At 41.8% G+C, this 22,396-nt stretch overlaps 1 protein-coding gene across 1 annotated transcript in view; it reads right to left on the bottom strand.

Annotated features, from left to right (window-relative positions):
* Positions 1–22,396, bottom strand: part of mgl (low-density lipoprotein receptor-related protein megalin) — a 625,899-nt gene that overhangs the window by 3,630 nt on the left and 599,873 nt on the right. The window contains exons 12-23 of the mRNA XM_085959678.1: positions 21,870–22,129; positions 17,777–18,080; positions 16,535–16,825; positions 14,714–15,895; positions 12,395–12,845; positions 5,837–11,785; positions 4,915–5,073; positions 4,383–4,609; positions 3,942–4,137; positions 2,626–3,467; positions 1,808–1,975; positions 101–395 (exon numbers count right to left, since the gene is read on the bottom strand). Coding sequence (XP_085815804.1) covers positions 101–395; positions 1,808–1,975; positions 2,626–3,467; positions 3,942–4,137; positions 4,383–4,609; positions 4,915–5,073; positions 5,837–11,785; positions 12,395–12,845; positions 14,714–15,895; positions 16,535–16,825; positions 17,777–18,080; positions 21,870–22,129 — 10,324 coding nt within the window. The remainder of the gene's footprint in view (positions 1–100; positions 396–1,807; positions 1,976–2,625; positions 3,468–3,941; positions 4,138–4,382; positions 4,610–4,914; positions 5,074–5,836; positions 11,786–12,394; positions 12,846–14,713; positions 15,896–16,534; positions 16,826–17,776; positions 18,081–21,869; positions 22,130–22,396) is intronic.

The raw sequence follows: 22,396 nt of genomic DNA, 5'->3' as shown, positions 1-22,396 counted from the left end.
ACTGACAAAAATCTATAAAATAGATCGGCTAACTATAATGTTATAATTTATCGAATACTGACAGCTTTTATGAGAGAATTCGAGAAAAAAGGTCACTCACAATGGATGCTTCCTGATGACGAACCAGGCGGCTGCTCCGGCCAGGAGGACCAGCAACGTGACCACTACGGGGACGACCACCGCGGCCGTATTGCCGCCGCCGGCAGATCCATCACTGCCTGTGGCTCCAGTGCCACCGTATTCGCAGTGGATGCCCGTCACCCCTGCCGGACACGAGCATCGCAGGCCGCTGATTCCATCCACGTCGCCTCCTACCACTTCCTCTGTGGACTCCATGCACACGCCGCCGTTTTGGCAAGGACAGATTCGGGGGGATGGTCTCGGTCGTTCCGCAGCTGGAAATACAATACGTTACTTACACATTGCGCCCAAATAAATGCAATAGTAATATTTCTCCCCTCCATGGTGGAAATGGTGGAAAAGAACAATATTGTGTACGAATTTTCAATCTGCCTCTTTTTCTGTATTGAATTGCTCGATAATACTATTTTTGCTAGTTTATATGGCGCACGTAATATAACCAGTACAGTCTCAAAATCTTAATTGATTGCACTGCGCTACAATCTTTGTGCAGACCCACCCTCTCCTCCAAATGTCGTCCCAGATTGGCCCATAAATACGACAGATATTATTTCTTTCAAAAATGTTCTGGGCTCATTCATTTTGCAGTCTATGTCCAGATTGTCGAGGCATAGGGCACAGGTATTTTGTAAAGCATGCTTTTGCTTTACCGAGAAAGTAAAAAAATGAAAATTAGCATTTCAGCGTTTCATCCTAAGTGGAGAATATGGTTGTATTAACAGATTTGTTTTTACAAGGAATAGCCATTTGTACAATCTATCTATCTATATCCTTGCATTGAATCAAAAATACAACATTATATTGTCACCTCCGAAAGGTGGGGGGGGGGGGGGGTGTAGGACTAGCGCTGGAAATATTTGAACTAGGTATACAAATACATTTTTTTCAAAATAATCTCAATCAGATATTCTAGGTATTAGGTACATTGTATGGCTGGGAACTTTGCTTCCAATATTTATATAGGTAAGTGTACGAATTTAATACCTATTGGTCAAAATTGGATGAAATGTAGGTAAAAATTTTAAGAAATGGGTAAGTATTAATAATTACTATTTTTTGGCATGTAAAGTATTGTGCTGACGATTGTTTTAAGTTATATAGGTAACTACAAAATCGTTTGCTATTGATTGGCTTTAAAATCACAGCTTGCTTCTAAGTATTTTTCAAATTGACTAAGAATAAAATTTATAATGACGCTAGATTTTACTTGGCTTGCTTATAGATATAATGTAGGTATAAAAAAATGCAGGATTTTATTTATATTAAGGGGTAGACTGATTCTATTAAATTTTGTAGAACTTGCAAAAGGGTGACTATAAATTTTCATACATCTAAGCTTACGGGCTAGAAATTTGCCTTGCAATCGATCTGTTCATGTTTGCATGAATCAGCCCAATGATGATTCAGGCCTCATGGCCTTGGATCCTCTGAGGATGCCATGGTTTAGGCGGTATCAATATCAAATACTGTATTGATATACTACATTGGTAAAACAACATGCATTTTTTTTGATGGCTTCATATTTATACAATGACAGCCGTTTTACGCACTATACTTTCGTGGGTTGTACATGTAAAGGTGAGATAGTAGGCGGGGCTTAAAATGCTTTAAAACATATATCCATAGATGTGATCATTTCATTATTTAGTGTATCGATTTGGTATACCTGCATCACAGACCACTTCCTGCGTGGTCCTTCGAGGAAGAGCAGGTTGGGCGGCGCCGTCTGGACAGGCACAGCGTCTACCTCCAGGCACCAGCAGACACAGGTGAGAGCACGGGGAGCGCGTGCACGGGTCCGTTAGGGATGTGTTGTACCGCAGCCTGTGGTACACTGCAATGCAATATTCCACATTCAATAATCAGTTGATCACACATAATATGCACAGCAAGTGGCGAGTATCATAAGGCTTAAAAGCATTGCCTACCTTCCTCTTGACAGAATATATAATTAAACCTAGAATTAAGAGAATACTATAAAGCTTGGACTATACTGAAGAACTTCCGAAATGTTTTTGGTGTCGTGCAATTGATAACAACAGAAAATTAATATTTTGTTACTTAGCGTATTGAAACAATACATTGTTTGCCAATTTTATCTTTAGTAGGTTGTTGACGTTTGGTAATGTGTGATATATTTTGTAGTTATTCAACTAAATACTTTAAATCATAAATTTTATTGTAGTTTAGCGTATTTGGCAGATTTTCTATGTACAATAATTGATGCAGTTTGTCCTTTCACAGGATACATTAATTTGCATTATAATACATCAGCGTTTCTCAAATAATGAGAGTTCCATGAAAAAATGAAAATTTTTTTGCTAATTAAAAACATTGTATGTACGTTTATATGTGGTAGATGAGAAACTGTTCTGCAATATAGGACCATACAATAAATGTTATGCTTTGACATCAAACAAGCAAGTGTGATTTTACACTTTGTATAGAATATTAAATATTATTGTGAACATCATGCTGTTATACCTTTGACTCCAGACGGGTTGACCAGATCTTTAGCGACGATGACTGGAACGCCCCTTCCAAACTTATCTTGCTTGACGAGCTCTCCAGAATCCCTCGTCACCCAGAACAGAGACGATTCGAAAACATCCAGAGATATAGGGTGCTTGAGAGTGTGTCCTCTCAAAATGGTTTTCCTGTTGGAGCCGTCCTGCTTCATGGACTCAATAGTGTTCAGTTTGGTGTCCGCCCAATACAGAAGATGATCCATCGCATGATCAATGGTCAAGCCGGTGGGATGTCTTATTCCTTCCGTGATGAGCGGCCTTCTCTTCGAACCGTCCATCCACGAGACTTCGATCTTAGGGGCAGATCCGGAATCGGACCAGAACATTCTTCCCATTTGAGGATCCAATGCGAGAGACGAGGGGCTTTCGATACCCGTTGAAACGACCGCTCGGCGATATCTGCCGTCGGTTCTCGCCACCATGACCCTTCCTCTGGGCTTAGATCCGGTTCTGTCGGTTTCCGTCCAGTAGAGATTATCCGCTACCCAGTCGATGGCGAGAGCCGTCGGTTTAGAGTTTCCTTTCATATTCAAGTCCTGAGCGAAGCCTGCTTTCACTTCTCCATTCTGCGCATTGACCATGTACGACCGTTTGATTGTCTTATCGTAGCTGTCCGCCCAGAAGATGATTTCAGTTTGTGGATTGTAATCGATGGCTTCGATGCGCTTTTCGGATGTTATCACATCAATCTCATGGTTGTTGTGCGCTTCAAATGCTCTTATTTCAGGACCGTTGGCAAATAGGAGGGTGACATTATCATCGGTCGCTTTGCAGACCCCGGACATACCGTCAGATAACCTGTAAATATAATTTGATACATATTATGAAACTATCGTGGTTTCAGTAGTGTTTAGTATATTTGGATTTTTGTGTTCTGAGATAGCATTTTGGATTTCAGATGTTTACGGATTTCAAAGTAATACCTTGTTGGCTGTCTGTTTTCTGATTTATGCCAAACATTCAACACATACAGTGGAATTGGGTTAAAATGTTATGAGAATTGAGTTTTGAATATATCAAAGATATTTAGGATTACTGGGAAACAGATATTCCCATCTATTGCCTTGTGTTTTATGTTATATAATATAATTATTGCACAAAAATAAAATTATATTTATTATTATTAATCAGTAGATATTTCACTATTAATGTTATTATGATTTAATACGATTGTTAAATAGTGAGAGAAACACTTTTTTGATTGTTATTTCTACAGTTTCAACTACGGGAAACTCATAATCAGAGAAATAAGACACAAAATAAAAATGGTACCTGAATCCTGGGCGACAGTCGCAAGTGAATGTTCCGTTAAGGTTATGACAGATCTGCGAGCAGTGATGGCTACCGCTGACGCATTCATCTACGTCCTTACACTTTTTGCGATTCTCGGCAGAAATAATATAGCCAGAGTAGCACGCGCAGATGTATCCGCCGTCTGTCAGATTCATGCAATGGTGTTCGCATCCGCCTAAAAGTAAAGAAATAATGATTAGTATTGTCCCACTTGGAAAATGTGAATGTCTGCGATGTCATCATGACAATGGAGAAGTGGCAAAAATTTATCATCATAATCGGCATTGCAACCCAATGTCGGTCAAGACCTCCACAAATTTTCAGGGCTCAAAAATACTGGTTGCTCTGGAACTCACATTTTCTCTGAAGAGCCCTGCATATTATATAAATTGGGTTAATTCAATCCAAAATTTGCAATACCTCTATCAATGACACCGCAAGTCTTGGAGTGATGGCATCCTAGTTCATCAGAGCTGTCACCGCAGTCATCAGCGAAGTCGCACACCTGAGTCTTCTCGACGCAATGTTTGTTGGCGCATTGGTATTGAGTGAATGGATCGCAGGGCTTGGTCCGCACCGCACACAGAGTCATGTTGTTCTCGTCCGAACCGTCTCCGCAATTGTCCACACCGTCGCACACTTGATATCTGAAACGCAAAGAGTTTGGAACTATAAGTGAGTCTTGAGAACTTGTTGTATTACAATATTCAATGGCGATTTCTAAACATTTTTAGTGTGGTTGAGTTGGTAGTAATAAGTAATTTGGAAAAACTTATCATTAACGGAAAGATTAAAGTGACCTAAACATGACGGTCTAACCAAGTGACCAAGTAAAGGACGCTACAGGTCTCTCAATATCTTCAGCTCTACGGATGACAAAATGCAGGAATCCACATAACTAGACATTTGAAGGGAGTCACGGTCGTCAACAAAGAATGACCAATTAACGTACCTGGGTACACATCTGTGGTTGTTGCACTGGAACCGTCTGAGCGTATCGCAGTTGAAATTGGTGCATAGAGATGGTAACTCGTCAGAGTTGTCTCCGCAGTCGTCGGTTCCGTCGCACAGGTCAGATTGGGACACGCATAAGTTGTTCGTGCATTGGAATCTAAAATATAAATACATTATTACTATCATCTAAACACAAATAATGTTTTTCATTATTATACAAGAAGTGTTTTAACTTATCTACCTTAGCAGAAAAACGTTGACAGATCAAAATGCTATATTTTTATTTTTGAATTTAGTCCTATGACAGTTCAATGCATTTTGTTCACTTCTGCATGACATTGACCTCTTTGAAAGAATTTTGTAAACTGCCGTTGCTGTCACTTGTTATTGCCTCTTTGACTTATACGTCGCTTGAAAAGTGTTGTCCTCAAAGATTCGTTTTGCCACAACATTCATGGATCTCTTTCAGCTTCATCTTTTCTTTGGTGAGAAATTTCACCAAATAATGTTCCAAATTGAGCAATTTCCTTGGCAGGTTCACATGAAGATTCATTTACAACATAGTCATTTTGAAAGACAGAATCGCCCTAAGTTGAAACTGCATCACTTTGAGAAAGGTCCCAACATGCACTGACTTGTTTCATGTATAATTTTTATTCATAATACTTATATTTAATTATACTATTTCTTTCACATTGAGATAAATGTAATGAACTTCCTACAGAAATATATAAAAATGGGATGTATAGAATTACTACATTAACAACCGAAAACAAATAAGTATGACTGACAAAGCTTAGTGTGCACTATTTATGTCGAATCTTAACAGCCTATCTCTACCCCTCGCCACTGCTGTACATGCACTGAAATAAATAAAACGGTTTATGATCATCATTGCGGAATTATTGCATATTATTTACCTGCTCTCGGGGCAGTATCTGCCTCCTGGGTAGCGTGGCGGGCAGCCGACCTCGTCGGAGAGATCTCGGCAATCCCTGTCTCCGTCGCAGCGGAAGTAGGAAGCGATGCAGTGGCCAGATTTACACTGGAAGGTACCGTTCTTGCATTGGAACCCTCCGCATTCCAGCTCATCAGAGTTGTCCCCGCAGTCGTCCTCGTGGTCGCACCGCCAGCGGGAAGAGACACACTTGCCGTTGTTGCACTTGAATTCAGACTCTGAACAGTCTCGGTGTTTGCCTTTGCACTGGGCGTCCGTCTCGTCGCTACCGTCTCCGCAGTCGTCGGCGAAGTCGCACAGCCATTGCTTGGGGACACATCTATTATTGCCGCACTGGAAGTCTGTCTCCGCGCTGCACTTGGGGCAGTTGGCGGCCAGTTCATCAGATCCGTCGCGGCAGTCGTCTTTCCCGTCACAGAACAGCCATTTAGGAATGCAGCGGTAGTTGGACTGGCCGGGGCACCTCTGCCAGCCGGTGGTGCAGTTCTTCTGGCGGCACATGTAAGCGGGTTCGTCGGAGTCGTCGCCGCAGTCATTGTCGAAGTCACACATCCACAGGCGAGGGATGCAGCGGCCGTTCTTGCAGCTGAATTCCGTCTCCGGATCGCAGGCTCGGTTGTGGCACATTTGCGGATCTTCATCGCTCCCATCCTTACAGTCGGCATCCCCGTCGCATTTCCAACTGTCGAGGATGCATCTCCCGCTGGATTTGCACTTGAACTCCAAGATGGGACAATCGTGTCGGCATGATTGCTCGTCGGAGCCGTCCCCACAGTCGTCGGTGCCGTCGCAGATGGTAGCGGAGGGGGTGCAGTTTGTATTCTTGCACTGGAAGGTTCCGGCGCGGCAGTGTCTAACCGGACAGGACTCCGGCTCATCCGATCCGTCCTTGCAGTCTTTCTCGCCGTCACATTTCCAGAACCACGGAATACACTTCTCATCTCTCCCTCCGCACTGGTGCTGGCCAGAACTGCAGTTGGCGATGCAGGTCTTCATGTCTCGGGCGAGGTAGAATTGGTTGGGACAGGCACAAACGCGGCTCGTGGCACCCTCCTCTCCGTAACCTTCAATGTTCAGGTAGCTGGATTCGATTGGTGGAGCTATGAGACAAAGGTGGGAGCAGCCACCATTGTCAGTGCCGCACGGGTTAGGGTACGGGAGCTGACGCAGAGGATGGTTGATATGGATGTCGTATGGGCGGTGAGTGGTGTTTCTGAGGACCTGCAGATTCTTTCCGTTGTACTTGTTTGCCTTGCTAATCGCTTTGAGATTCCAATCCGTCCAGTATAAAAAGTCATCGAAGACAGATAGTGCGAAAACGTGAGGGACGTCGGCGCCAGATATGACGACGTGCCGGTGTCTGCCTTCCAGATCCGTGTAAGCGATATAATCTAAGTGAGCGTCAGCCCAGTAGATTCTGTCCGTGAAATAGTCAACGGTCAGAGCATTTGGCCAGGCGATGTCGTCCTCCCATGTGAGGATCCTTGTGAAGTTGGTGCCGTCCATTCCCATCTTGGCGATATATGCCTGGAGATGCCAGGAGGTGAAGTAGAGATAGCCCGTCCCCGGGTGGACGACAAGGGCTCTGGGATCGGCGATTCCGGTCTTTAGAGTTTTCCGTCTTGTCCCGTCCAACTCTGACACATCGAGATTTTTGGAATGCCTGTCGAGCCAGTACAGCTTTCGAGCAATCCAGTCGATCGAGATGCCCTCCAGCCCATGAGAGTCATGGCGGATAACGGCTTCTTTTTCGTTGCTTGTTGGGGAAAGATAATCGGAGCGGTAGATTGTCTTGGCGGTGACGTCGCAGAAGTACATTTTGTGTTCCAGATTATCAAAGTCCAGAGCGACCACGTTCATCAGGTCCTGGTGCATCAAATTATAGACCTTGGCATCGGTCGACATGTTTCTCACATAGTATTTGTTTGTGAAGACGATCCACGGCGGAGTGTTATCAATCCTCTTGCAGGTATGTTCGTCGGCCTGTCTCTCGTAATACTTATCATTGCACTTGCAGTAGTAGCCTCCGGGAGTGTTGGAACAATATTGCGAGCAGACGCCAGGTGTCTCCGAGCACTCGTCAATGTCAGAGCAGGCTTTGCCGTCAGCCAGTAGTTTGTATCCCTGATTGCACTCGCAGTAGTAGCTGGTCAGAGTGTCGACGCATTTGTGGCCACACTGATGGATTTCCGTCTTAGCGCACTCGTCCACGTTGCAATGCAAAGGTTCATCAGAGTCATCGGTGCAGTCAGACACTTTATTGCAGACAAGTCGGTAGTCGATGCACTTCCCGTTAGTGCACTGGAACTGGCCAGAGGGACACGTGTTGTTAGATTCCTTCTTGCAGTCCACTTCGTCAGAGCGGTCGCCGCAGTCGTATTCCCCATCGCATCGGTACTGGTTCCTGATGCACTTGAAGTTTTGGCAGGTGAACTCTTGAGGTGAACAGGTCTTGTAGCGGGAGTTGCACTGTTTGCCTTCATCAGATCCGTCCCCGCAGTCATTGTCGTGGTCGCAGAGCCAGCCCTTGTTAACGCACCTCCCGTTAGTGCAGGTGAACTGGTCCTCCTGGCAGGGTTGAGGTGAGGGGCAACGGTGGAGGGTGGAGTTCTCGTCTGCGCCGTCTACGCAGTCAGGGTCGCCGTCGCACATCCACTTCTTGGGGATGCACTGCGCTTTGCCCCATGCTTTGTTCTCCTCGCAGGTGAATTCGGTTTCGGCGTCACATTTTCTTTCATTGCACTGGTGGCGATCATCTTCGTCACTGCCGTCCAGGCAGTCGTTGTCTCCGTCGCAGATGTATATCCGGGGAATGCAGTTTCCATTGTCGCAGGTGAATAGATCTCCGAAACAGGTTCTGCCCTCGGATTTGCAGTATTCTGGTGGTTCATCAGAACCATCTCCGCAGTCATCGTCTCCATCGCAATACCAGGTGGCGGGCACGCAGCGGTGGTTGGGGCAGCGGAAGCTATTCTGGGGGCAGGTTCTTTGAGCACAGTGTAGGGGATCCTCGTCAGAGTTGTCGCCGCAGTCGTTGTCACCGTCGCACAGCCAGTAGGGCTCCACGCAGATGTTGGTCTTCTCGCACTTGAGGTGGTTGGCGGGACAGGTGGTGTTCCTGGGGCACCTTTCGTGGGTCTCATCGGAGGTAACGTTGTCCTTGCAGTCGTTGACCCCGTTACACACCTGATTTGTGGGGATGCAGCGGTGGTTGGCACATGTAAACTCTCCATCAGCGCACGGTGGATACGTGCAGCCCTCTTCATCAGAGCCGTCCTTACAGTCGTTCTCGTGGTCACACTTCCAGGACTTAAAGATGCAGCGGCCATTGTTGCATCGGAACTCGTTTGGAGAACAGGAGTGGAAGGTGCAGTAGTTGGGATTCTCATCCGACCTGTCGCCACAGTCGTCGTCTCCATCACATGACCACATTTTGCTGATACACTTGCCGTTGGCACAGTAGAATTTGCTGATGTCGCAGGTGAGATTTCTGGCGACGCACATTCTTCCCTCGTTGACGAGCTTGGTATTGTCATCGCACCGACATTCGGCTGTATTGTTGGGTCCTGGATGGCAGCTCTGGGCGCATCCGCCGTTGTTCTGCCTGCATGGATTGGCCTGACAGAGCTGCCGGGAGGTGCTGTACACGTGAATATCTCTCGGGGAGTCCTCTAACCTCTTCACCATCTCGATCATGTTGGCCCCTGTATGCTTTTCGGCACGGTACACCCCTCTCAATTGCAAATCGGTCCAGTAGATATAGTTCCTGAAGACGGTGATGGCGAACGGGTATATGGTAGCTGAAATGAGTACCTCTCTTCCTTTGCCGTCCAATCTGGACCGTTCGATCTTCTCCCTGACTGCGTCTGTCCAGTATAGCATAGACTCTTCATAGTCGATGGTCAATCCGCTAGGCTGAGAGAGATCTTTGTCTATGATTGCCTTCTTCATCGAGCCTGCCATTGTCGTTTTGAAAATCTTTCCCGATGTACCGAAACGACCCCAGTCAGTGAAGTACAGAGTTCCGTTGCAAGGGTCGAGGACGATAGCCCTCGGTCTTTCGACTCTGGCAATCATCACGAGTTCGCTTCCGTCGACGTTCATCGCGTAAATGGTGCTATTCGAACTGTCAGTCCAGTATACTTTCTTCTGAGTCCAATCGTAGGCAATACCCTCTGGATTGATGCCTTTGTTGATAATGTTCTTAATGGAGGTGCTATCCGGGGTGCTAGCCGGCATCCAACCGATTCTGGCCCAGGGTCTGATCTGAGTGAAGAATAGCTTATTATCAGCGAAATCGAAATCTATTCCCACAACGTTTGTCAAGTTACCGACTGGTTTGAACGGAACGCCGGTGGCTCTCGGATCCAAGTAGATTCCTCTTATTTCGGTCCGTGTCGAAAACACAAGGAATTCATTGACAGTGTCGCATTTTTTAGGATCTGCAGCTGATATTTGACCGGTCGCGCAATCACATTTGTGAGTTATTCTGCTGAGAGTGTAATCTGGTGGGAAACTAAAGCACAGCTGATCGCAACCGCCGTTCCCTAATTTTCGACAAGGATTATTTTCATCGGCGGGCTGATTGGTCAGATCGAATATGACAATGTCTCTTAACTTTTGCAGATTTGTGCGAACTCTCTCCGGAAGGGTGGTGTTGCCGGGCAATTTGGACGCTTTAAAAACGGTCAGAAGATTCCTGTCTACCCAGTAGACGTCTCCCATGTGAACCGCGATACCCATCGGATTGGGAAGATTCCTCCTGATGACCTGCCTGTTGCCTCCGCTGTAAGATATCTTCTGGATCATGTCGAGTTTGGAATCAACCCAGTACACGTCGTGAGTCAACATATCGACAGTCAAGTCTCTGGGATTGGATATGCCCGATGTAACAACCGGCGTCCAGTTTGTTCCGTCCAAATAAGCTTTGCCAATTCTCGGATGCTGGCCATAATCGATCCAGTAGAGCAATCGTTTCAACGGATTTACGGCCATCTCTCTCGGGGCGTCTGTTGTCGTTTTGACTAAGACTTTTCTGTTCGACCCATCCAGCCAGCAGATCTCCACATAATTCTCGTGCGGGAACACATTGGTGAAGTAGAGATTGCCGGATACCCAATCGATGGTGAGGCCTCTGATTCCGTTGCTTCCGATGCCGTCTTTGATAATGTGCTGCAACTCAGTACCGTTCGGTCTGACTCTGAATATTCCGTTCCATTGACCTCTGTTAAACTCAACCCAATAGATCCAGTTCTCGATGAAGTGGATATCGACGTGGAGAATATGATGGCCTTGTCCAGTGATGGGTAGCATGGCTTCAGAGCTGTCCTTCAAGCTGTAACCTCTCGTCATGTCAAGTTGGGATACAACGGCGAAAGACTTGTATGGAATACAGTTGACATCGTTTTCTTTCTTATATCCGATGGAACAGGCGCACACTCTGGTTCCCGCATCGCTTGGGATGCAGATCTGCTCGCACCCTCCATTGTTTTGCATGCATGGGTGGTTGATCATCTTCCGCTTTTGGAAGATTGTCATAGATTTCAGATCGCTTTCATTATCAATTATATTCTTTACGTTGTCGCCATTAGGCAAGTCAACTCTGATGATCTTTTCAAAAGTGGGATCTAAAACGTACAGCCTGTAATCTAATACGGCCAGCGATTGAGGATGGCCGATGTCGTTGGCTTCACTCAGGAGAGTTTTTCGGTTTAGACCGTCGGTGGTCACGACGATGACTTCCGCCGGATATTGAGTGCTGAAATAGATCATTTTCTTCTCGACGTCGATGGTGAGGGTTTCCGGTTTCTCGATGTTACTGACAAGCACAATGGGTTTTGTGCCGTCCATGTTGACCTTTCCGATCTTGGCCGGAACACCAAATCCGCCCTCGTCAGCCCAATACAGTTTTCTGAAAAATAAATGAGAATATGTTTTGAGCACCTTTTCAATCGCTGCACTCATTAACTTGAGGTTTTATGGATATTATCGGTGGCTTCATCCGACTGATTTTTTCTTAAGGTATGCTTACACTGTATAGTTTAGAAGTTAGACGAGATTTTTATTTGGCTACATGTTTTTTCTTGATAGTAATTGATTGGCGTGTCCCTGATAACTTAAAAATCAGGAGATTAGTAGTTGTTTGTTCCCTCAAGGTGCAGAACAAACCTACTATTGGTAATACCAATTGCTGTGTAAGGTGGAGATTGGTTTATAATTTCTTAAAATAGGGTTTACAGTAGCTCAATTATTGGTGTATGTACTTCCTATTAAATATGATTGCTTTTTTTGTTTGAATCGTATTAATGTTAGTAATTTTTTATTGAGTTTTCATGTCATATCATCAAGTCTTAAAGTTTAAGATAAGTAAGTTAAACAATATAATAAGTAAATAAATAAATTTGAATTTGAATATTCTGCCTATTGTATTTATTTTATACATTCTTCTTGTACCTAGTCTTGTATTTTTCGGGTTAATAAAATTAGTTTTCAAATTAACATTAAAATAATTTTGACATACCCTTCCGTGGGATCCACACAAATGCTTCTCGGCTTGGCGACCGATGTTCCGTTTCCATCGTTGGCCAAAATAATACTCCGGTGCTTCACTTTGCCGTCCACTCGCACAACTTCAATATTGCTGGCTATCCTATTTCCGAGGTAGAGATTCCTGCCCAGCCAATCGAACGCGATGGTGGCCGGCGCGCCGACCAATCCGGTGTCGGGGCCGAAGAACTCTGTTTTATTTCCGCCTCCGTAAGGTGTCGAGAACAGGGTGCAGTTTTCATCGTCTCCGCCATCGGGCGACGAGGTTTGCAGCCAGTAGAGTTGGTGAGCTTGCCTGTCGTAGTCCAGCTGAGATCCTCCCTGGAGTCCGACCACTGGCGCCAGCAGGCCGGCCCTTCCTGTTCCGTCCAGAGATATGTCGACGATTTGGGAACCTCGTAGAACCATCAGATAAGCGGTCTCCTCTACAAGAATAAATTAAAAATACAGGTACATTAGTGCTATGGACTATTGCTAGAGGGAGCATTATGAAAAATTGGTATTACAACACTTGTCAGCAGATGCCATTCTGGTATGATTTTAGTGTTGTAGAACTGATGGCCACAGAAGCAGCACCACATAAAGTTGGCACATTGAAACATGATGGCATTGTTTATAGCTGCCAGCTTTATCTTTGGCATGACATATACGATTTCTGTGATTCTTGATCGAAATATTCTAAATAATTAACATGCTGACAATTAAATTAATACAAGTGTGCCGTGCCAGTGATTATATTTTTATTTATTTCTTTATTAAACACCACAACAGGCCGTGAAGCCCAATAATAGTGGTAAAACTCCCAGGCTTCAGGAATTTACATATTAGATTATGTAAAAATATTTTGACCTCACTGGGAATCGAACCCAGAACTCCGCCAGCGCCTTGCGCACTGCACCACGAGGACTGTAAATTCTAGATAACTGTTTTCAACATTCTGTAAATGAGGTCTCTTAGGCCATCCTCCCACGGCGCAACTGAAATCTGATGGAACTGGTTTGTGAAGGAACTCATAAACTGACCAATGTGATGCTTCGCACACGGCGCTACTGAAACCCAGTTGAAATAATAATCACATAACCTCAAACTGTCAAACTGGACTATCAGCTGTGTTGTACAAAAACTGACAACACGCGCGCTGCAGCGTTTACATAAGGTTATTTTAATTTTCCCATTAATATTTAACCAATTTTGGTAAGAAAATATGATTTTTCACCGAAATCTAATGATGTTGGTACCATTGTTTTACGGTGACTGGAAACTTCAGAGACCGCGCGACTAGCATGTCGCGTCTCTTCGCGACCGTTTTGAAGCTGAGAGATTCCAGTCTCGCCTTCAGCGAGCTGCCATTGAAATACATTAGCTAGATACTGGCTGGAATTTTAGTTTCAGTACCGTCGGACTTCAGTTGCGCCGTGGGAGGATGGCCTTACTCAAATGATCCTTTATTGCTATTCCACCAAAATATGTGAATATTTCATTATGGTTAATTATTAATGTTTTTAGTGTTTAAAAATGACAAGTCAAATGAAAACATTCAAAAATAATAATAATTTAACATTTTGACATTTGATGGTTGCTATGAAAATAATAATGACATTTCATACAACATATCCATGCGATATTCTCCAATGTTGGGAATAAAATGCATATATTATTATATTTTCACACAATATAATATGTTAAGTATATTATGAATTCTGTTTCATGTTATAATAATTGCAATTCGGCGCATCGTAGGCTACACTTGCATTATAATGTTCAATGTATTGCAATCAGAGCTGGAAATGGAACCAGAACCGAACCCTGAGTATTCTTAGAAAGTCTAGATATCGTTTAGGACCCAATATTTTGAATGAACTGTGAAAAAAAACCTGCAAATTGTATAAGAGCACTTGCGATTTTTAAATAAAATTAGTGTTGAATGTATATATGTGCTATATATACAGTCTACCAGCCTATCGAGGTGCAAGTTTTAAATTTCGCCCTGTTTCGTCAAAAAATCAAAATGAATATTGACTTGAGTCGCTAAACCCGCTCTAAGATAAATAACAGGTTACTAAATCCGCTCTACATAGCTGACAAATGAGACGTCGCGATTCAAACCATGATTTTTAACATATTATGTTTAAATCGCTATACAAACGTCACCACTACCAGCATCAACATTATCGTAAATGCACAAAACAGTTTTTCGTGATTTACTCGAAACTCAAAAAAACCTCCAGAGCGGATTTAGCGACTAAGCAACTCACTTGAAGACAGAAGAGACATTGTCATAAACCAGTCTCACCTTCAGTACAGCGACCGTCTGATTGTAATCTGAATCCTGGTTTGCAGACACAGGTATATCCGGGATCTGGAGTGGGGCTCAATAGACACAAATGTTGGCAAGTGGCCTTGATGCATGGCGAAGTGTAGAGGGGCTGGAGTGAAGGGTGATGCACGTGGATAGACAGAGGCTGAGATATCAAATGAGACACCACGGTTTGGTTGTCGCCTTTGAATTTGTGCGCCGACAGTACTCTATTGAGCTGCCTATCGGTCCAGTAGAGGGTCTCTTCGAACAGCGTTAGAGAATGGGGATGCAATAAGTAATGACTGCCAGCTAACACTTGCTGTCTGCCCGTTCCGTTGTAATAGCAGAAATCAATGAAATCTAGTTTTGAGTCAGCAAAGTATACCCGTTGAGTTGCTGTATCAAGAGTCAAGCCATTGGGCCAGTATATTTTGGTGCTGACAATGACTTCGCGCAGTGTTCCATCCATTCCGATCCTCTCGACTCTTGGGTTCTCTCCCCAGTCGGTCCAGAACAGCCATCTGGTATTGGGGGCTGGATCCAAACACATCCCTCTTGGTTGAGTAATATTTCCACTTAGGAGAGTTGTTCTGGCGGAGCCGTCCTCTTTCGCTACTTCAATAGTGTTGAGCTTGCTGTCGAGCCAGTAGAGATTACCGCCGATCCAATCGTAAGCCAATCCTTCGACCAGATCTAATCCGGTCGAGATCACGACCTGAGGTTCGCTTCCTCGATCCAATCGCGAGATCTTCTTCAATTTCATGTCTGACCAGAATATGGTTCCGGTGTGCATGTTGGAATCGGTCGCCACGACGTTCTCCACGATGATGGGCACTCTCTCCAGTCCTTGCTCTTTGAGATCAGCAACGAGGATGGAGTGTCTGTTGGAAATGATGAGGAATGCAGACGAATGATTGAGGGCTTTGCAAGAGTGTTTGTCGGCTCCCAAGACGTATCCGTCGTTGCATAAGCAATGGTAGGAAGATTTGGTATTGACGCATGTTTGTGAGCAGAGTCCCGGAGGGTCACATTCGTTGATGTCTCTGCAGGTATAACCGTCAGACTGCAACTCTTCGCCAGGGGGACACAGGCAGAGGGCTCCGTTGGGGGTTTGCTTGCAGTTGTTGGAGCACAGACCTCCCTGGTGCTTACATTCTGCGAGGTCGCAACCGGGTCCTGAAAAAATAGCAAAAATCGTTCAGTTAAATGTATAGTTTTTTAATTTGTAAGTATGCAGCGGTTATTGCAGAAATCATTTATATTTCAATAATGAATCTCTGATTCAGAGCGACCATGAAATTATGTCACTGTTCCGATTTTGCAAAAGGAAACAATGCAAGGGCCATTTAATATTAAAAATTACTATTTTTAACGCCTAAGTGAAACATATTGGCCTTCACGGAGTGGAGGTTATAAGAAACCGTTTTTAATGAGGTATGGTTTTAGCCATTCGCCAACTCGTTGGGTTAAATACAGATTAAAAAGATAATACAGCTGATTCTCTTTTTGCAGTGTTTTTTAAACGGCCCAAGAAAACAGACCAATTATTATTTTTGAGCCTATCTCCCATCTTTATATCTCAACTGTATCTTTTTTTACTCGGGAACATATCCCCGTGCAAGAGTATCGGATGTATATGATTTTTGTTAGGTTTCAAAGTTCTTATAACAATCCTATCGTAGGGATGTTTTTTTTCATTATCTAATCAGGGTTAACCTTCACTAGGGATGAAGTTTCTCAGCTCTTTGTTAGATTTTAAATTGTCGAAATTTTCAGGCAATGTAATAATTTTTAAAAACAAATAAAAAATATCACCTTCATCAGCTCCATTAGGGCAGTGGGTAGTCCCATCGCAGACCTGCGTGAGGTTGACACACCGGTTGGTGACGCCGGGGCACTGCCACTGGCCCACTCCACAGCGGAAGGGCGGGGGCACGCACGCGTGGATGTGGCTCTCGTCCGAGTTGTCGCCGCAGTCGTCTTTGCCGTCGCAGATGTACGCCTTGAACACGCAGTTGGTGTTGTTGCACTTGTAGAAGTTGGGCGCGCAGTCGATCTGGCCGCACGACGCTGGTTCATCAGAGTGGTCGTCGCAGTCGGGCGTGCCTGCGAGTATGAAGGGAATTGTTTAAACATCTTCATTAAAGTGTTAATTTAGTTGACTTTCAGTAAACTTTTATCTCAATTCTCGATATTTCAAAAGAAACCTCTCAAAAATAAACCAGTTACAACAATTTGAGGTGAGGTGGGGATAAAGACACAATAATACGAATCAGTCTATTTATATATGAGCACCAGAGGTGAGTTGGAAATACTGTCACCAGTTTGTGTATTCAAGTTTCGGATGAAACTACCCATACTAAGTATTTGTGGCCCAATAAACTTATTCCAAAAAACTTGTGATGATATCATCGCGAGTCGCTGTTCTGTGCACTCACCTGTTGGTAGACATTCAACACTATTGACATTAAATGTGCACAAACAAAATAGCAGTTGAATACAAATTGCGTTCGAAAGTATGAATAATAATAGGTTATAAATTTTGTGTCACAGCACAGTAGTGAGATGACGCACAGGCTTAGGCTTGCTATATACCGCTAAAAACATGTTTAAAATTTAAAAAAAAATCACTGTTATTCATTTCTGTTAACAATAATATTGTAACCTAACAGAAAAATAACTCTTAAATTTAAAATTTTATAATCAATGGGACTTTTCGACAAGCGGAGCTCAGCGTATTTTTAGCGATTATATTGAAGGCGATACACAGTCTCGAGTTCCCTGAGCCGATACGTATTTTAAAATACTAATAATACGGAGTTGGTTTTAGTTTCAGTTGAGTATGAAACTTTGTCGCATACGCACGCCAAACGATCTATATAGTATTCCAAATACTAGTAAGTATTTTGGAACAAGTTTATATACTTTTGTATTTTTTATACTGGTAGTAGGTATACTTAGTCTTCAAAATCGACCATTTTTCCCATCTCTAATGACCACTTATTTAGAAAACTAGCACTGGGTAGTCTATTTGAAAAGAATAATGAATGATCTTACCATCACAATGCCAGGTCCTGGGTATGCAAATACCTGAAGATTGACACTGGAAGTGCTTCTCCGTGTTACATTGGTCGGGAGCGATGGAAGGACATCCCAATTCGTCACTGCCATCATTACAATCGGGTATTCCGTCGCATTTGTAAGTCTCCTGAATGCATTGCCGTAAGTCTGCGCATTTGAACTGGTTGGCCAGGCACGTGATGGGGGGACATTCCACTTCGTCCTGTTTGTCGAAGCAGTCATCGTCTCCGTCACACACCCACGATTGAGGAATGCAATGGCCGGTGCGAGGACATGTAAACTATAACACAACAGAAAATATTGTTAGCGTTTTAAAATTAGCATCAAACAGACTTATTCTTAAATTAACAGTAAGGCACCCTGTATGAAGATGTTTGCTTCGACATTGACATAATCCAAACTCAGAAATGCCAACAAAGTTTCATTCACCTCTACGTCCACAGATGTGACTTAATCTATAGAGTCCTAACATCAACAAAATATTCAAACTAGACAAAAACATCATTGCGTCGGTGTTTTGTAAAAAGGGCGAATCAACCATTTAGGCAAAATCGAGATTTTAATGAAAATACAATATGTACACCACTAGCTTTGTTGTGTAAAAACGGCGAATTTGTATCTCCACAGGAAAGTACTTAAAAACGATAATCGACGAAAATTAAATTAATTAAAATTACGAATAAAAAGCGAATGTGACATATTAGGCCTTTTAAAATATTATATAATAATGCCTACTATAATGACAGTATTCTTTCTAAGCTTTATTATAAACTTGTTAGATATTTATAATCATCCACAGGTAATAAAGAAATAAATGTCAAAAGTTAAAAATCCTCCTCCTGTAAAATAGCATTTTGGTTAATTCGCCCTTTTTACAAAACACCGACGATTGTACAAGACATAAACCATCTTAGATTTAGGTAAAGTATCATCCATAAACAGATTCAAAATGTCACCTAATACTAGTTTTAGTGTTGAATTTGATGTAAATTCATAACTTGCACTATTTTTCAAATATGTTTAATAGAAGGCAACGAGTTTTTCATTTACCTACCTTAAAATAATCATGTTATTGTAAAATTGTACCCTTTTCTTATAATCAGTTGAAACTGACGATCAAAATGAAATCTGGATAATCAATGTCCGGATAACCAAGGTTCTACTGAAATATTTGGATTCGTTCGAAAATTTTACCCCGTACTATGCTTAAAACCTCAATTACATTGAGCTTCTTTACGAGCTGTTTATTGGCGAATTTAAAAGCGGGCGATTCAGCTACTGCGATTTGATGATTACACACAAAACTTTCCATTCGCTGAGAAGCCACAAGCCAGCGACTATTTTGACAGAACGTAGTTCGTTTTTTTACCGGGAGGTTGGTACTGCGCTCTACCAAAGTAAAGTTGACCGGCTTTCAACTTTTCTCGGTAGAGTGTTTACAACCTGCTTATTAGCTTATTCGATGATTACACTGGGCGACTTTACAGGCAGATTGTGAATTTCGCCAATAAACAGCTCGTAAAGAAGCTCAATGTAATTGACGCTTTACTGTCTACCCTCATAGGATGCTACTATCAGTAGTATTTTTTTTTTATTAGTGATTTCACTTATACGATGATCGCGTAGCAGGTAGGTCGATTCATTTAAGGCGTTTGGTGCGATGATCACACGAGTAAATTCACACCATTAGAATCCAATGTTTGGTTCATGTTTTAATGGTCTCCCTTTATTAATTTTATTTTTTGGGTTCCTCCAAAAATGTATAATGGGGGTTTCACTGAATTAGGTAGTTTTTTATTATTATATTATAATTAATTAGTATTAGAATTAGTATGTCCTGATCATTGACATATTAATATATCGGCCCATCTGAAATATAGTATATTTTTGATTTTTTTTTGTAGTTAATTAAACCTAGACTCACAATACATTCGAGAGAAAAATGTTAGGTAGTTAATTTTTTTCCTGTATAAGCACATTATTATAATATAGGGATACTTAATTGATATTCTTTTTTCAAATTTATATTATTTGAAAAGAAAAAAATGAAGACTGAAAATTTAACATAATTTTCAAAATGGTTGTCTGGGTGTGTGGCATTTGCAAGAAGGAGTATTATAATATTCATGATTTTAATTTACATTACGTTTTGAAATACCCCAATTCGACACTAGTTGAATGTCCCTCACGCTTCGTGAAATTCTCTCCGAGTGAAAATGATGGATCGACGAAAATAGTCATTCACAGTATGCAGTATGTAATTTTTTCAATTGATACCTACTAGAAAAAATCTAGGGGCGGCAGGTTAATGAAAGTATGGTGAAGCAGGCAAGTATGGTGAAAAAGTATGGTGAGGCAGGCTGTTGATCAATTTGCGGCAAAATTTTCACGTTAACATTATATTATATGGGTGCGTTATAATGACCAAAGTAAATCCTTCGTGATGCCCTGCATTTTTTTTTATCGCGTCGCTATTTCTCGTAAGTTGTTGGCTATTGTTAGCCTGTTTCATTCAGTTGTATGAGAAAGCGGATTCCTAGCCACGGGTACTGTATTTTTTTCAAAATTGTTTTTTTAGTAGGTATATATCTGAGGTGTTTTCAAATTACTAATAATAAATAATTATCTTTTGCCCTACAGTAGTACACTTCCTTCTGATTTCTCCGATAGCGAGAGCGACAGCGAGCATGAAGACGAGGACACCGACACCAGTGTTAGTCAAGTTGACTGTAGTAGAAAAAATAATAAATATAATGCGATTTATTCCGATCTCTATGCTTTTTTCGTATGGCCAGAGAAAGATTTATTTAATGGCATCAGACAGAGAATGACAGGATTTCACAATGTTTTAAACCCTTATTTTTATTACTGAACTATATTATGATGGGGGGGGGGGGGTATATATGGGAATCTAAATTCGAGAATTGGAAAAACAATATTTCATATTGTAATGTTTCCCATAACACTTTTCAATACTATTTAATAGTAATACCATAAATTCTATCATCACTGTCATTTTCTGTCATCTCAATTGTATTTTTTGCGAATCATTCCTAATAAATTACCCACGCTATCTGAGCTGCTTCAGATTTCGTCAAAAAATGGTTAAATACCATATAATTGTAATTTACTTCCAGTTAATGCCATTATAAGCCACATTTTTCAAAGAGTGCATAAGGAATTTTATTTTTAGTTTTTGCTATATGATTGCTAAATCACGTATTTTCAATAAAATTGAGTTTTGCATAAAAGATTGTTTAATTAAAAAGAATAACTGATGCACACAAATAATAATCATAAATATTTTACCATTTCAGGTTGAGGAATACGAAGAGGAAGAGGAAGTGGACGAAGTGGTATTAGTTCTTTTTATATTAAATCTGTTTTTGCAGATTAGCTAACCATAGATTCATTGCAAAATATAACACTGAATTTGGGATACATATTATGAATACTATGAATGACCCAAAGTAAAGCACCCCTATCTCTGATGCCGTGGGTCGATTCTGTGGCTGGCAAAAAAATCAATAGGCAATTTGGAATTATTTGGATACAACTGGATGAACGAAAGGACAAATCATTTTTTTTGTGGGGGTAGTACGCAACTTTTTGAAACTTACCTCTATAATAATGATATACTCATATTTTACAGATTTGGCTATAACAGAATGAAGTAGAACTTTCAGCCGACGCTTTTTGATTTTTTTGAAAGAAACACATCCATGTTTTATAAATCTTAAATTATATATTATACTAAAGAGTTTATTTTAATTAATCATTGTTTTAATGAAATAAATTTTTGTTTCTGTTCTCTGTCATTCAAGTATTTGTATGAATTCGATGTCACTGATGAAAAAATTGGGTTGTGCTTTATCCATTCCTTTGTGTTAATTGAAGACAATGTAAAAAAATAAAAGTTTGGACTATTATCACTATAACTTGATGTTGATTCCTCAATGTTTTTAATACAGCTGAATTGGTAGCCATTGGAAAATTACTAATATTATGTTGGCGCATTGAAAAATGGCAGAATATAGAACTTTTAAACCATATATTATAATGTACATACCTGGAAGTAGGCACAAGTCTTTTCAGCACAGAAGTCTCCTTCGTCTGATCCGTCTCCGCAGTCATTCTCCGAGTCGCACTTCCACGTGTTGGGAACGCACCGTGCGTTCTCGCATTGGAACTGAGAAGCACCGCACGTCACATTCACGCAACCGGTCTCATCTGAGAAATCTCCACAGTCATTTTCTGAATCGCATTGAAAGTGAATAGGGATGCAACGCGATGACTTGCACTGGAATTCGTTGGAACTGCAAGTAGGTTCTGTAAAAAAAATGGTAATGAAGGATAATGTAACAAAACAAGAATGGTTTAGACGTTATTTTATATTATTATCTTAAAATAATAAAATTGAAAAATACGTTACGATATTATGCCTACACACAAGGCCCACTATTTATAGTCAGGCTATGACACGATACTGTAAACGTTGATTGTAGTGCTAGTTATTGCTCATACTTTGAATGCTATAATGGTAAACTATTTGTAAAAAATGATAATTGTTGTATATAAGTGGTAAATATGTAATCG

Source organism: Rhyacophila brunnea, unplaced genomic scaffold (genome assembly GCF_057557595.1).
Source record: "Rhyacophila brunnea isolate RB1 unplaced genomic scaffold, BYU_Rbru_1.0 scaffold_9, whole genome shotgun sequence".
In the NCBI taxonomy this organism is placed as follows: Eukaryota; Metazoa; Arthropoda; class Insecta; order Trichoptera; family Rhyacophilidae; genus Rhyacophila; species Rhyacophila brunnea.
Note: the sequence above shows the minus strand (reverse complement) of the source record. Positions and strands in the feature narration are given on the sequence as shown.